A 13,859-nucleotide genomic window follows, 5' to 3' on the forward strand; every position below is an offset into this window, starting at 1 on the left:
CAACACGAGGTACGACGGCACGACACGAAGCACGGAAAAAAAGCCCGACACGAACCCAGCACGGCCCGATGAAACTCGGGCCCGGGCTGGCCCGGCCCGCTGCTCAGGCCGTGCTTGGGCTGACCCCCAAGCCCGTGGGCCAGCACGGCCCAGCACGAGAAATGGAGGGAGGCCCGACAGCGGCCCGGCCAGCCGGCCTGCTAAGAGCACCAGGCCACCAGCCCGCCCGCGCAGCGCAGCCCCCTCCCCAGTCCCCACGCGGACACGGCCACGCCCGAGGGCCGAACCCTATCCTCGTGACCTCGCCCCAGTCGCCTCCCCACGCGGCCGCCTCCTCCTCGGCTCCTCGCCTCCCCACCTCCTCTCTCCCTCCCTCGGTGGCCCTCCCTCTCCCTCCAACCACGTCGGCGACCCTCCTCGCTCCCACCATGGCGGCGCCCCTCCTCCCTCTCCCTCCAACCACGGCGACGCGGCTCGACCACGGCAGCGAGCGCGGCCCCGTCTCCCTCCAACCACGGCGGCGGTGCAGCCAGGAGTAGGCGGCGCATCCACCGAGCTCGCAGCCCCGACGAGATCCAGATCCGGCGGCTTCGCGAGATCCGGCGCGAGGAGGTGGAGGACGACGAGATCCACGCGCAAGGAGGCGTGTGGCGGTCCTCGGCGGCGGATCCAGGGTGGTGGCATCCCAGGCGGCGGATCAAGGGCGGGCGCGCTCCCCGGTGGCGGATCAAGGGTTCAAGGCTTCAAGCACGCGCAACCGTCTTCCTCCCGCGCGCGGTGTCCCCGCGCGGCCCCACCTCCAGGGCGAGCGCGCCGGCGGTGGCGGCCGCCTGCCGCGGCGCTCTGCCTCCTGCTCTCCCCTTCCCTTCTCTATGGGCCTCGGGCCAGCCTGGCATGCTTGGCAGGCCGTGCCTTCTCGTGCCGGCCCGGCCCAAAAAACGGCCCAGCAGGCCGTGCCTGGGCCCTTGGTCAGGCACGACGCCCGGCTGGGCATGGCCCGGGAGGCCCGCGTGCTGTGCTGGCCCGACATCCTCCGGGCCGTGCCTGGCACGGGCCCGTGCTGTGCCGGGCTGGGCCGGCCCGATGGCCAAGTATACCTAGAGGCCGAAGGGGATACGAGGAGACGATGTTTCTTTGCTCACGGGACGGGCACGGCACGTGCTTTTGTTGTCAAGTCGTTTGAAACCCAGTTTCTCTCCCGCCGTAGTGGCTAGGGAAAGCCGATCGATCCCAGCAAAGGTCTTGATGAGTCGTCTGAAACCTAGTCTCTCTGCCATCGTAATTACGACTGTGTATAAATATACGCGCCGGATGCACGTGGACAGCCCCACAACAGAAAACAGATCAAATCATCAAACCGCCCCGCAGCTGCAACTCGTTAGTTGTTGGCAAACAAGATCAAGATGGAGGCACGGAAGCAGGAGGAGAAGCTCAAGAGCGTCAACCTCGACGACTGGCTGCCCATCACGTCGTCGCGCACGGCCAAGTGGTACTACTCGGCGTTCCACAACGTGACGGCGATGGTCGGCGCCGGCGTGCTCGGCCTCCCCTTCGCCATGTCGCAGCTGGGATGGGGTCTCGGGACGGTGGCGATCGTGATGTCGTTCGTGATCACGCTGTACACGCTGTGGCAGCTGGTGGAGATGCACGAGATGGTGCCCGGCAAGCGCTTCGACCGGTACCACGAGCTCGGGCAGCACGTGTTCGGCGAGCGCCTGGGCCTCTGGATCATCCTGCCCCTGCAGATCATCGTCATGGTCGGCACCGACATCGTGTACATGGTCACCGGCGGGCAGTCGCTGAGGAAGTTCCACGACCTCGTCTGCCAGGGCCGCGGCTGCAACGACATCCGCCTCACGTTCTGGATCATGATCTTTGCCAGCCCGCACTTCGTCCTCTCCCAGCTCCCCAACTTCAACTCCATCTCTGCCGTCTCGGGCGCCGCCGCCGTCATGTCCCTCGCCTACTCCATGATCGCCTTCTGCACGTCGGCGATCAAGGGTGCCGAGGCCACGGCCGGCGCCATCGACTACGGCCTCAGGGCGACCACGACGTCGGGGCAGGCGTTCGGCATGCTCAGCGCGCTGGGCACCGTGTCGTTCGCGTACGCGGCGCACAACGTGGTGCTGGAGATCCAGGCCACCATCCCGTCCACCCCGGAGAAGCCGTCCAAGAAGCCCATGTGGCGCGGCGTCGTCGTGGCCTACGCCATCGTCGCGCTCTGCTACTTCTCCGTCGCCTTCGCGGGGTACTACGCCTTCGGCAGCTCCGTCGACCCCAACGTGCTCATCACCCTCGACAAGCCGCGGTGGCTCATCGCCGCCGCCAACCTCATGGTCGTCATCCACGTCATCGGCGGCTACCAGGTCTTCGCCATGCCCATGTTCGACATGATCGAGACCGTGCTCGTCAAGAAGCACCAGTTCACGCCGGGCTTCTGGCTCCGCTTCGTGTCCCGCTCAGCTTATGTCGCCGCTACGATGTTCATCGGCTTGACCTTCCCCTTCTTCGACGGCCTGCTCGGATTCTTCGGAGGCTTCGGGTTCGCGCCAACGACATATTTCGTAAGACTTCCATCGATATGATCGAGCTTGTTTATTTCTTGCTTGTTAATTATATATTATATTATTACACACAGCATGCAACCTAGTTCAATTTTCTTCCATGGCCTGCAGATTCCTTGCATAATGTGGCTGATGGTGCGGAAGCCTAAGAAGTACGGCCTCACATGGTTCATTAACATTGTAAGTTTTAACTGTCCATGCTCTTACTTTTATCGATCTAAGTTTTAACTGTCCATGCTCTTACTGTTCTCGATCGATCTATTGCTGTTTGCTCAGATCTGTATCGTGATCGGCGTGCTGCTGACGATTATCGCCTCTATTGGAGGACTCCGGCAAATAATCCTTGACGCCAAGAATTATAAGCTCTACTCTTAAGCATCCATGAAGAATTACAGGCCACTTCTTTCAGGACACTCAGTTTTGGCGTGTTTGGATCCTGCCCTTGAAGGTGGTACCTGGTCACATGCGTTTTTCGAGCACTTCTCCCACACACGTGACCAAACAGACCCTTTATAAGTACTTTTTTATATAATATGTAATATTTAGTGTCAAGCTAATACTTTTTTTGTGACTAGTGTCTAGCTAATACTATGTATCTAAATCAGAGTCATATCGGTCATGGAGAATATTTTCTTGATTACATCTTGGTTATCTTTTATATTAACCAGTGGCCATGCCCGTGCGGCACGCACGTATCTAAATATGTGATGAAAAGTTGTTCCTACAACACCACAGACCAAGCATTATATTTATACACGCATATAAACCCACAAAATTTGCGGGAGAACCAAACGATTATACAAAGTGACCGTGAAGTCAAGCATGGCATCGCGGGAACGGCAACCATGCTCAGCCTAACAACTAGACATACTTGCCTCATCAATTCGAGGACTTCACAATATTCCTTGCTAGTTTACATAGTAATAAGCAGCGGCGGACCCAGAAAATATTTCATGGGCTGAACAACAATGCTGTTCGAAAGTCTCAACCCCCTACACATTAGAACTTTGCCGAGGGCTCCACAGGGGTTCCACTGCTGCGATACGGGCCCCACCGCTGTGTCCGCCCCTGGTAATAAGCTTCTTTCTTCCGAGAGGATATGACAGGACGCACGCAACTCACACATTCCACACCCGCCATCTACACCATACGCGAGCGCGTTCATACACACCGAAAGAAAGAGATTAGGAGACGTCTCCACTGTGCAGAAAAAGTGTGCGCAAGGCACATAGAAAGAGACGGGGAGGCTCTATCCTCTGGTGGAAACTTTTTGGGCATTTGTGCTGCAGAAACTGATAATATGGACCTGGAGGCACTTTGAAAACACACAGGTTCCATGGTCTAGCGGTTAGGACATTGGACTCTGAATCCAGTCACCCGAGTTCAAATCTCGGTGGAACATGCAAAGAGGACCTTACGGACCGGCACATGGAGCCGCAGATGAGATACATTGCGGCCTATTCCATATCATCTTACAATTCTTACCAGTAAATAAATGGCACGTAAAAGAGTTTCTTTTTTCGCAGGAACATGTAAAAGAGTTGGGGGTTTTTTATTTACTAGCTAATGCCTGTGCGTTGCTATGGGTGAAAAAAACTATGTTAATTCAATTTGGTGCTCCAATAAGAAGGGCTTTCGAAATGAGGTTGATGCCATTAATGAAGTTAAAGCGACACACGATCTATTAATTTGCATCATTGGTATAAGTGAAAATGAAATATTAGGACTAACATAATATTTACATATTAGTGATTTATACACAATAACTTTTGTTTTCAGAACGTATACATAGTGTGGAAACAGAACAATTTATAGTGCACCATTGCCGGGTTCGTTGGCATGCAAGGACCTAGAATTCGCTGAGCGACTTAACGTAGTAGGTCAGTTTCAGACAAAATCTGCTGATCAGAGTTTCCTTGGAATGGAAAACTGCCCATCAGTAGAACATGCAGAAGCACCCCAGCAGCCCCATTCAGTTGACGACTTGACGTTGGTAGCATTTGTCTTCTATCTTAACAGCGGCATCAACAAGAAAAATACTTCTAATCTCAAATGACAAATTTCAATGCATAAATTGTGTAGTAAGTGAAAAGTACAGTTCACAGAATAGAATGTATATGTTCGGTGATACTAATTATGCATATAATTATTTCGCTTTATCATCTCAAGATGCCTCCATGTTCCACTCCATTCAGGACTACACAGAAACAGAAAATACATCCAATGCTCAGGCCTCCATGTTCTAAAAAAACTGTAGGAGTAACTAAGAAAACTGGCTCCGAACATCTCACAAGTTGTGTCAGGAGTGATGAAAAGGGACTGAATCACTGAATATATTTTTTTTACCAAAAAAAAAACAAGAGGAAGGTGTGGTATCTTTGCTGGTGTAATTGAAGAGATCCATCAGATCTGGAAACATAAAGAGGTTGTTAAAGTAACTACAAAGTAAAATGCAGAACCAAGCCTGCCAAATGATGTACACAGCAAATCAATTACGTTTACCATGGAAAAAACTATTGCCACCCAGAAAAATATCAATTTAGTCACCTCCTAAGAAAAAGAGAAGCACTGCAAAGATCGATTGAGGTCCAACAACGAGGTGTAAGAATCAGCATATAACATTCATCCGTAAAACTTCCATTTTGTTTACTATTGCTCGTAATTTCATTTCCTTTATACTGAATATGCAGTCAATGAAATACTTTGCTCAGGAGAGACAGAAGTCCATTTTGGTATTGAAAAGTAGACTGGTCAGCAATATGCATACTTGATATACTATTGTAGCGATGTTTTTTCTGCCCAGTTCCTTAGCTAGAATTTTATGCCCTGATGTTATTCCATTTTATTGCTACAGAGATATATGTGACAAGGTAATCAGTTATGGAACCCCAATATGTTTTTTTTCAAGAACAAGTCCGTTGACATGTGAACCCCAAGATGATGAAGAGATTGGATGGCGTGGTTGGTAAATGAAATATTCGCAAAAAAATGATTCACTACTACAGAAATCTTTTGCGTGACGAGTGAAATGGATTTTTAGAGATGGAACTAGATCTATAGTTGCAGTTTGACAATAACCATGCAGTGCATGATATGATCGTGGCGCTCAATGATATGTTCCAGACTCAAGCCAGGACTGAAAGGTTCAATGTCTCAAAGGCTTTTGCTGAAACGAAGCTAGCAGAGGGCGCAGCAGTTGGGCCACATGTGATTAAAATGGTTGGTTACACTCAGAGGTTGGAGAAGCTGGGCTTCCCAATTAGCCCTGAATTAGCTACTGATTTTATTCTCGCGTCTCTTCCGCCCAGCTATAAAAATTTCATCACGAACTACCATATGCATGGGGCGGAGAAGGGCTTGAATGAATTATGTGGCATGCTTAAAACAGCAGAGGCTGATATCAAGAAAGGTACTGGCAGTAGCCATGTGATGGCGGTCCAAAACAAGCCTAAGTTTAAAAAGAAGGGCAATTCTTGGAAGAAGAAAAAGGGCAAGGCTAAAGATGAGATCTCTAAGCCAAACCCACCTGTGCTCAAGGTTGGACCACCTGCTGATGCTGAGTGCTTTCATTGTCATGGGAAAGGTCACTGGAAGAGGAACTGCAAGTTGTACTTGGAATTCATAAAGGATCGCGGCAGTAAAGGTACTCCCGCAGCTTGTACACTTGTTGTTTATGTTACGGACATTTTTCTTGCTAATTCTTATATTAATTCTTGGGTATTTGATACTGGATCGGTTGCTCATATTTGCAATACGATGCAGGGAATGACAAGAAGTAGAAGCGTGGAAAAGGGAGAAGTTGATTTCCACGTGGGCAATAATGCAAGAGTTGTTGCGTTGAACATCGGGATGATACAACTCCACCTCCCGTCAGGATTTATTATGGAGTTGAATAATTGTTATTTTGTTCCTAGTTTAAGTTAAAACATTGTGTCACCTTCATGTTTGATGAAGGATGGTTATTCATTTGCGAGTAAAGACAATGGTTGTGTGATCTCTAAAAATGGCATGTTTGTGGCTTCTGCATCCATTGTGAATGGGTTATTTATTTAAAATCTTAAAGATGCTCCTGTCTATAATATAAGTGCTAAAAAGCCTCGGCTTAATGAGTTAAGTCCTATCTATATGTGGCATTGTCGTTTAGGTCATATAAGTGAGAATCGCATGAAGAGGCTCCAGGCTCCATTCTGGTGGGCTTTTAACTTCGTTTGATTTTGAATCATACGAGACATGTGAGGCTTGCCTGCTGGGCAAGATGACCAAGACGCCCTTCATAGGTTTTCCTAAGAGGGCGGTAGACTTGCTGGAACTCATACATACTGATGTGTGTGGACCAATGAGTACGACAGCAAGAGGCGGATTCCAATACTTCATACCTTCACTGATGACTTAATGAGACATAAGTCTGAGACATTTGAAAAGTTCAAGGAGTTTCAGAATGAAGTAGAGAATCAACGTGGCAAGAAAATTAAGGCTTTGTGATCTGATCGTGGAGGCGAATATTTGAGCCACGAGTTTAGCAATCATCTAAAGAGTTGCATAATTGTTCCACAGCTTACGCCACCTGGAACGCCTTAGAGAAATGGCGTGTCCGAGCGACGAAATCGAACTTTGTTGGACATGGTTCAGTCTATGATGAGCCAGTCAGACCTACCATTGTCATTTTGGGGATATGCTCTAGAAACAGCCACTTTCACATTGAATAGGGTACCGTCTAAGTCCGTAGTTAAGACACCACATGAGATGTGGACTGGTAAAAGTCCCAGTTTGTCTTTTCTGAAAATTTAGGGTTGTGAAGTTTATGTCAAACGACTTATGATAGATAAACTAACACCCAAGTCAGACAAATGCTTTTTCGTGGGATATCCGAAGGAAACTTTAGGGTATTACTTCTATAACCGATCAGAGGGCAAAGTGTTTGTTGCTCAGAATGGTGTTTTCTTAGAGAAAGAGTTTCTCAAAAGAGAGAAAAGTGGACAGAAGGTGTATCTTGAAGAAGTTCAAGATGAGCCAGCTAGGAAGGACTCTATGAGTGATGCTAATGTAGCAGAACAAGTTGAGATACCCGTGGCAGTAGAAACACTGCCACAACCACGAAGGTTAGCAAGAATCCATGAGTTGCATGGGGATTTGTTATTGTTGGACGATGACGAACCTGTGACTTATGCGGAAGCAATGATGGACCCAGATTCTGAGAAATGGCAAAGTGCCATGAGATCTGAGATAGATTCCATGGGAAACAATCAAGTTTGGAATTTGGTTGACCCGCCTGATGGGGTTAGAGCCATAGAGTGCAAATGGATCTATAAAAAGAAAAAGGATATGGATGGAAACATTCACATCTATAAAGCTCGACTTGTTGCAAAGGGTTTTCGGCAAGTTCAAGGAATTGACTACGACGTGACTTTCTCGCCGGTAGCGATGCTTAAATCTATCCGGATCATTCTAGCAATAGCTGCTTATTTCGATTATGAGATATGGCAGATGGATGTTAAAATAGCCTTTCTAAATGGAAATTTGGATGAGGACGTGTATATGATACAGCCCAAAGGTTTTGTTGATCCAAACAATGCTGGAAAAATTTGCAAGCTTCAGAAATCCATTTATGGGTTAAAGCAAGCTTCTCGGAGTTGGAACATTCATTTTGATGAAGTGGTCAAAGGGTTTAGAATGAAGAAGAACCTTGTGTTTACAAGAAGGAAAGTGGGAGCGCTATTGTATTTCTGATCTTGTATGTGGATGACATATTATTGATTGGGAATGACATTCCTATGTTGCAATCCGTAAAGACTTTACTGAATAATATTTTTTCTATGAAGGATTTAGGAGAAGCAGCATACATTTTGGGCATCAAGATCTATAGAGATAGATTGAAGAGGCTTATAGGATTAAGCCAAGATACGTACATTGACAAGGTGCTGAAACGATTCAACATGGAACAGTCCAAGAAAGGGTTCTTGCCTATGTCATATGGTATGCGCTTTAGCGATAAACAGTGTCCTTTGACAGCTGATGAGTGGAAGCACATGAGTAAGGTTCCATACGCCTCGGCAATTGGTTCCATCATGTACGCCATGATATGTACTCACCCAGATGTCTCATTTGCTCTAAATGTTGCGAGCAGGTACCAAGCTGATCAAGGAGAGAGTCATTGGACACTTGTTAAAAACATTCTTAAGTACTTGAGAAGGACTAAAGATGTGTTCCTAATCTATGGAGGTGAGGAGGAGCTCGTTGTAAATGGTTACACCGATGCTAGCTTCCAAACTAACACGGGTGATTCACAATCTCAATCAAGTTTTGTGTTCACAATAAATGGTGGTGCTGTAAGTTGGAAAAGTTCCAAGCAAGAGATGGTGACCGATTCTACAGCAGAGGCCAAGTACATTGCAGCTTCTAGAGTTGCGAAGGAAGGTGTTTGGATAAGGAGGTTCCTCATTGAACTTGGTGTGTTTTTGAATGCGTCCAGCCCATTGAATCTACATTGTGACAACAATGGGGCAATTGCGCAGGCTAAGGAGCCAAGGAATCACCAAAAGAACAAACATATACTACAGAAATTTCACCTCATTCGAGAGTTCGTTAGACGAGATGAGATCAAGATGTGCAAGATACACATAGATTTGAATGTTGTAGATCCTTTAACAAAGGCTCTTCCACAGCCTAAGCATGAGGCGCACATGAGAGCTATGGGTATTAGATATCTTCAAGATTAACTCTAGTGCAAGTGGGAGATTGTTGGGAGTATGCCCTAGAGATAATCATAGAGATGATTATATTGCCTTGTATCCATGATATATTATGAGTTCATTGAATTTCCATTAAAGACAACCTGTATCGATTAGAAATTATGTGAATTGTTTGTGAAACTCTTTTACTTGTATGGTTATTCTAATGTTGTCCCTGGTCAGAGTTCGTGCGAGGACGCACATGAATAATGGATCAGCACATTATTAGTTGATGACTATGTTTCACAAGTCATAGACATGGAGATGTCAAACTAATAATGTGGGCACATGTATGACATGGGGCTGGACTGACCCAACGTGAGATGTTGTTATTATCTCTATTCACATCATGTACGTTATGTCCTTAGACCTAAGATTGTTGTATGTATTCAAGATGTGAAACGACCTACTCAGGGACTATCAAATGCTACTCCGTAAAAGGGTAGTTATAAAGGTGGTTTTTTTGGGTTTGTCGGGAAACATGCTATGAGACATAGACAATCAAGAAGGAATTTGCCTCTCTCTATATGAGAGAGATATCACTGGATCACTCTAATGATTAGATCAAGAAATGCATGGTCGTGCTTGGGTTAAGTGTTAACCTATGAGTTGGACCAAATATCGTGAGGCAAGGGAATAACAAGTATGTGGTTTTGTGGTGGTTCGTCTGATATGATCTTTGCGTACGCATAGGAGTTGACATGCCTTGCTAGAGGCCGCTATCAACTAATGGCCGACTAGGAGTACTCGGGCCATGTCTATGTGTGCGTGAACCCATAGGGTCGCACGCTTAAGGGGCTGGAAGCCTAATTTAGATTGGAACCGAGTTAGACAAGGCTTAGGGTTACTAATGGGCCTCCAACTCGGGAGCTCATTAGGGACACCTATAAATAAGTGGGGTGGGCAATGGGGCTAGGCATCCACGCTATTTTGGCAGCCGCTGCCGCCCATCCGCCACCCGCGCTTGCTGCTCCTCGTGGACCTAGCAGTCTGAAGGCGCGACGCTTCCTCCCTGTACGTGTGGATACCTCAGAGTTGCTGCATCTGGAGCACAAGGATGAACCGCACGAAGGGGACGGACGTACAGACGACCTTGCAACTACACGGCACTGCTATGACGCGTATGACAACATCGAGTTGCTTCCACTGCACCTACGTGTCTAGTGGTAATCTCGTGATCTATAACTAGCAGTAGGTCCTGGTTTATGAGGTCAAATTTTTTTTTGTTTTCCGGCTAGCGTAGCATCCTCATAACCCTACAAGTACCTCTAGTTCAGCACTCACATCAGCCATGCTAGGGTATGCACTTTGCACTTCTTGAGGTACATGCTCTAGTCTTACCCAACTATGTTGCTAGAGTTGATTATCGTGGTAAGGGTATGACCAAGAGGGCCAGGGATCAGAGGAGGATAGATCCTAGAGGTTTCATATGGACTTCTACACTAGTGTGATCCTCACCAGAAACCCAGTGATTGCTAGATCTCAGTGGATTGATTGGCAGTACATCAGAGAAATGCAAAAGTCCTCCATCAATCATGCTATTGCCATTTGTGAGCATACAGGGGTGTATGAGATCATGGAGCTCCAGCATGACTGGAACATAGAGGTGATAGCTCAGCTCTATGCCACCATGTATGTTGTGGAAAATGAGAAGCGTATGCACTGGATGCTTGAGGGCCAGTGGTATAGTGTGGATTACAATGCCTTTGCAGCTCTACTTGGCTTCTTAGAGGAGGATCTTCAGAGAGATAGGATTCACACTGAGCAGGTGTTGCCTCCAGAATAGCTTGTCTACATGTATCCACAAGGAGGTTGGAGAGGAGCAGTGGGGAAGGTTCTTGGTCTTCACCCCACCTACAGATACCTAGATAGGATGTTCAGGAAGACCATTGACTACAAGGATGGAGATAAGGGAAACATTGTAGACTATTCTAGAAACCTGCTCCATAGGATGGCACTAGATGCATAGCCCTTCAGTGTATTCGACTTCATCTGGTGTGAGATCAGCAGTGTTGGAGAGAGGCCCCTCAAGGGCCGTGGTTTTGCTCTGTACATTATGCACATGATTAAGCAGGTCACAGGGCACACCTTTGAGTATGACAACATTCATAAGGCCCTGAAGATAGTTGCAGATCTGCCTAAGATTAGAGTACCTCCAGCAGGTCCAAGGGGAGCAGCAGCAACAGTAGAGGCAAATGCACCTACAGGTGGTGCAGCAGTAGGAGGAGCTTCCCCTCCGCCATGTGGTTCTCACTCTCGTTCTACTTCATGTCATGGCAGTCCTCCCTCGCCCATCCGTAGATTCTTTGGTTCTATCTTTGGGATGTGTAGAGACATTCAGATTAGGCCGAAGAAGGATACACAGACTCTCAAGCAGATAGCTACTAGACTTGAGCTTGACCCTCCTAGGCCTCCACTAAGTGAGCTAGAGACTGAGGAGTAGCAGTAGATCAGATATGATAGAGAGTTTACCGAGTTCCTTCAGCATCAGTAAGCCCAGCAGCAGGCTTAGGAGCAGGCATAGTAGCAGGCATGTCCTAGTACAGAAGAGGAGTTTGGCTCGGCTTGGTGGGGGGATATCTTTGGAAGTGGCCCCGGGTACTCGACCAGTGACTACGTCTTTGGTGGTCAGGGTTTCTATGGAGGTCTTGGTGCCCCTAGTCAGAGTTCTTCTCGCCCACCCGGTGCTCCATGTTCTGACGATGAGGGTGATGGTGATGGTGATGGTGATGGTGATGAGTGATCTCGATGATCAGATATAGCTTGCAGCCCCTCTTTGTGCTTAGCTCTTTTTGTTAGACCTTTTATGGTGATGGATGATAAAGGGGGAGAATAAGTGATTAAAGCTTCAGGGGGAGAGTTAAAGCTTCAGAGTGCTTCATATGTTTAGCTTAGCTTTCTATCTAGAGATTTGTACTGTAGCTATAGTGTTTTGAGTATGAGAAAGCTTCATTGTTATATTTTGTGAGAGTTGAGACTTTGAACTTTATCTATGTATCTCATGAGTGATTAAAGCTTCAGGGGGGAGTTAAAGCTTCAGAGTGCTTCATATGTTTAGCTTAGCTTTCTATCTAGAGATTTGTACTGCAGCTATAATGTTTTGAGTATGAGAAAGCTTCATTGTTATATTTTGTGAGAGTTGAGACTTTGAGCTTTATCTATGTATCTCATGAGACATGATTTAATTAGTGGCTTGTGGACTTGAGCAATTTTTGTGATGAGTGCTATGTGTGTGATATATATGATGTATTTACTTTCATAAGGACCATGCGTGTTTTAGATTGAAAATATATGGTGTGATGCTTTCTATTTATTCTTATGTGATATATCATGTCATATGCATCATGATTTTTATTTTGTCACACACACTTACACTCCACGGATGCAATGATTTAGGGGGAGTCTCCTATGTGTTTTAGTATGTGCAAATCGACATTTGAGGTCATTTGTGAATTCAATTCATATTGCACATATTAAGGGGGAGCCTTCCATAAATCATTGAACCCAAAATCCTAATTGTTTATATCATTTTGTAAGCTTTAATCGGGTTGTCATCAATCACCAAAAAGGGGAAGATTGAAAGTGCATCTAGCCCTTTAGTGGATTTTGGATTATTGAATGACAACATGATTAAAGGTCTAACTTGTTTGCTAAGTGTGAAACGGGAAATTGAAAGTCTCACATACACTTGAGTTCAAATATAAAGCCAAAATAATGTGTTCTTGTATAAACAATCTAGTTCAAGCATAAGGCAACAATGCAAATGGAATTCATGTAAAGGCTTATTTATTGTGGGATTTCAATGATTGATGAAGATGGTGTTCTATGGAATTCATTGTATGATTCAACACAAGATGTGACTTGATGGTTTGAGATGGTGAAAATAGCAAGGAAAGGCTTCGAGGTACTAAGCAAGGGTGAAGGGCAAGCGATGGCTTGGCGGCTAAAGATTCTAGCTAGGGTGAAGAAGGAAGTATTTGCATTTAGTTGAGGTACTGATCAAGCTATGAAGATCATATTGATCTGGAGGATCAAATCTATATTAGACAAGTTGATGGAAGTGACTTGATGCGTTTGGAGTTATTCATATTTGATGAATGGAATCAAGTCACATGCTCAAGATGACTATGCTCAAGTAAAAAGATCAATATCGACATGTTAGCACCCTCACTTGATGAAGATTGAAAAAGACGGCATCAATTCGAAAGAAATCAACTCAAGCGGTATAATCCCTTTTTTCCTTTTAATCTTGAGTTTATAGGAATGTCATACTATTAAGAGGGATGCATCATGTTGATAGATGATTATTCATAAGTGCTCAAGCCAACCTATGTGAGATTTGAGTGAGAGAGACAAGAGATTCTAACTCTCTGCACAGTACCCTTGCATACTGGACGTGTCCGGTATTTGGGGTGTGCACTTTTCTGTCTCTGTAGTTTTAGAAGAGTTGTGTGTCGGAAGTCCTAACATGTGTCGGTAGTTCCGGGGGTTGAAAGTCCCAAAAAGTGTCGGGAGTCCTGACACCTTGCTAACTTGAGAGTTCACTGTCCTGGTCATACTGAACATG

At 46.4% G+C, this 13,859-nt stretch overlaps 2 protein-coding genes and 1 non-coding gene across 3 annotated transcripts; all 3 read left to right on the forward strand.

Annotated features, from left to right (window-relative positions):
• The first annotated feature begins 1,403 nt into the window (after positions 1-1,403).
• On the forward strand, positions 1,404-3,149 carry LOC136513763 (lysine histidine transporter-like 2). Its single transcript, XM_066507734.1, has 3 exons — positions 1,404-2,564; positions 2,676-2,744; positions 2,841-3,149. The coding sequence occupies exons 1-3, from the start codon at positions 1,404-1,406 to the stop codon at positions 2,937-2,939; spliced, it is 1,329 nt and encodes a 442-aa protein (XP_066363831.1). The 3' UTR covers positions 2,940-3,149.
• Positions 3,150-3,894: 745 nt separating this feature from the next.
• TRNAQ-CUG (transfer RNA glutamine (anticodon CUG)) lies at positions 3,895-3,969 on the forward strand. The gene has a single exon. It is a non-coding gene; the product is annotated as a tRNA-Gln (tRNA).
• A 4,528-nt stretch (positions 3,970-8,497) lies between these two features.
• On the forward strand, positions 8,498-9,280 carry LOC136510662 (secreted RxLR effector protein 161-like). The gene has a single exon (XM_066505037.1). The coding sequence runs from the start codon at positions 8,498-8,500 to the stop codon at positions 9,278-9,280; it is 783 nt and encodes a 260-aa protein (XP_066361134.1).
• The last annotated feature ends 4,579 nt before the right edge of the window (positions 9,281-13,859 follow it).

Source organism: Miscanthus floridulus, chromosome 16 (assembly GCF_019320115.1).
Source record: "Miscanthus floridulus cultivar M001 chromosome 16, ASM1932011v1, whole genome shotgun sequence".
Lineage (NCBI taxonomy): Eukaryota > Viridiplantae > Streptophyta > Magnoliopsida > Poales > Poaceae > Miscanthus > Miscanthus floridulus.

Excerpts from the sequence above, each read along its gene's own strand:
- LOC136513763 (XM_066507734.1), top strand. The coding sequence starts at position 1,404 with ATGGAGGCACGGAAGCAGGAGGAGAAGCTCAAGAGCGTCAACCTCGAC. Across the intron at positions 2,565-2,675 it reads TCGCGCCAACGACATATTTC|ATTCCTTGCATAATGTGGCT; the intron begins GTAAGACTTCCA and ends CATGGCCTGCAG. Across the intron at positions 2,745-2,840 it reads TCACATGGTTCATTAACATT|ATCTGTATCGTGATCGGCGT; the intron begins GTAAGTTTTAAC and ends CTGTTTGCTCAG.
- LOC136510662 (XM_066505037.1), top strand. The coding sequence starts at position 8,498 with ATGGAACAGTCCAAGAAAGGGTTCTTGCCTATGTCATATGGTATGCGC.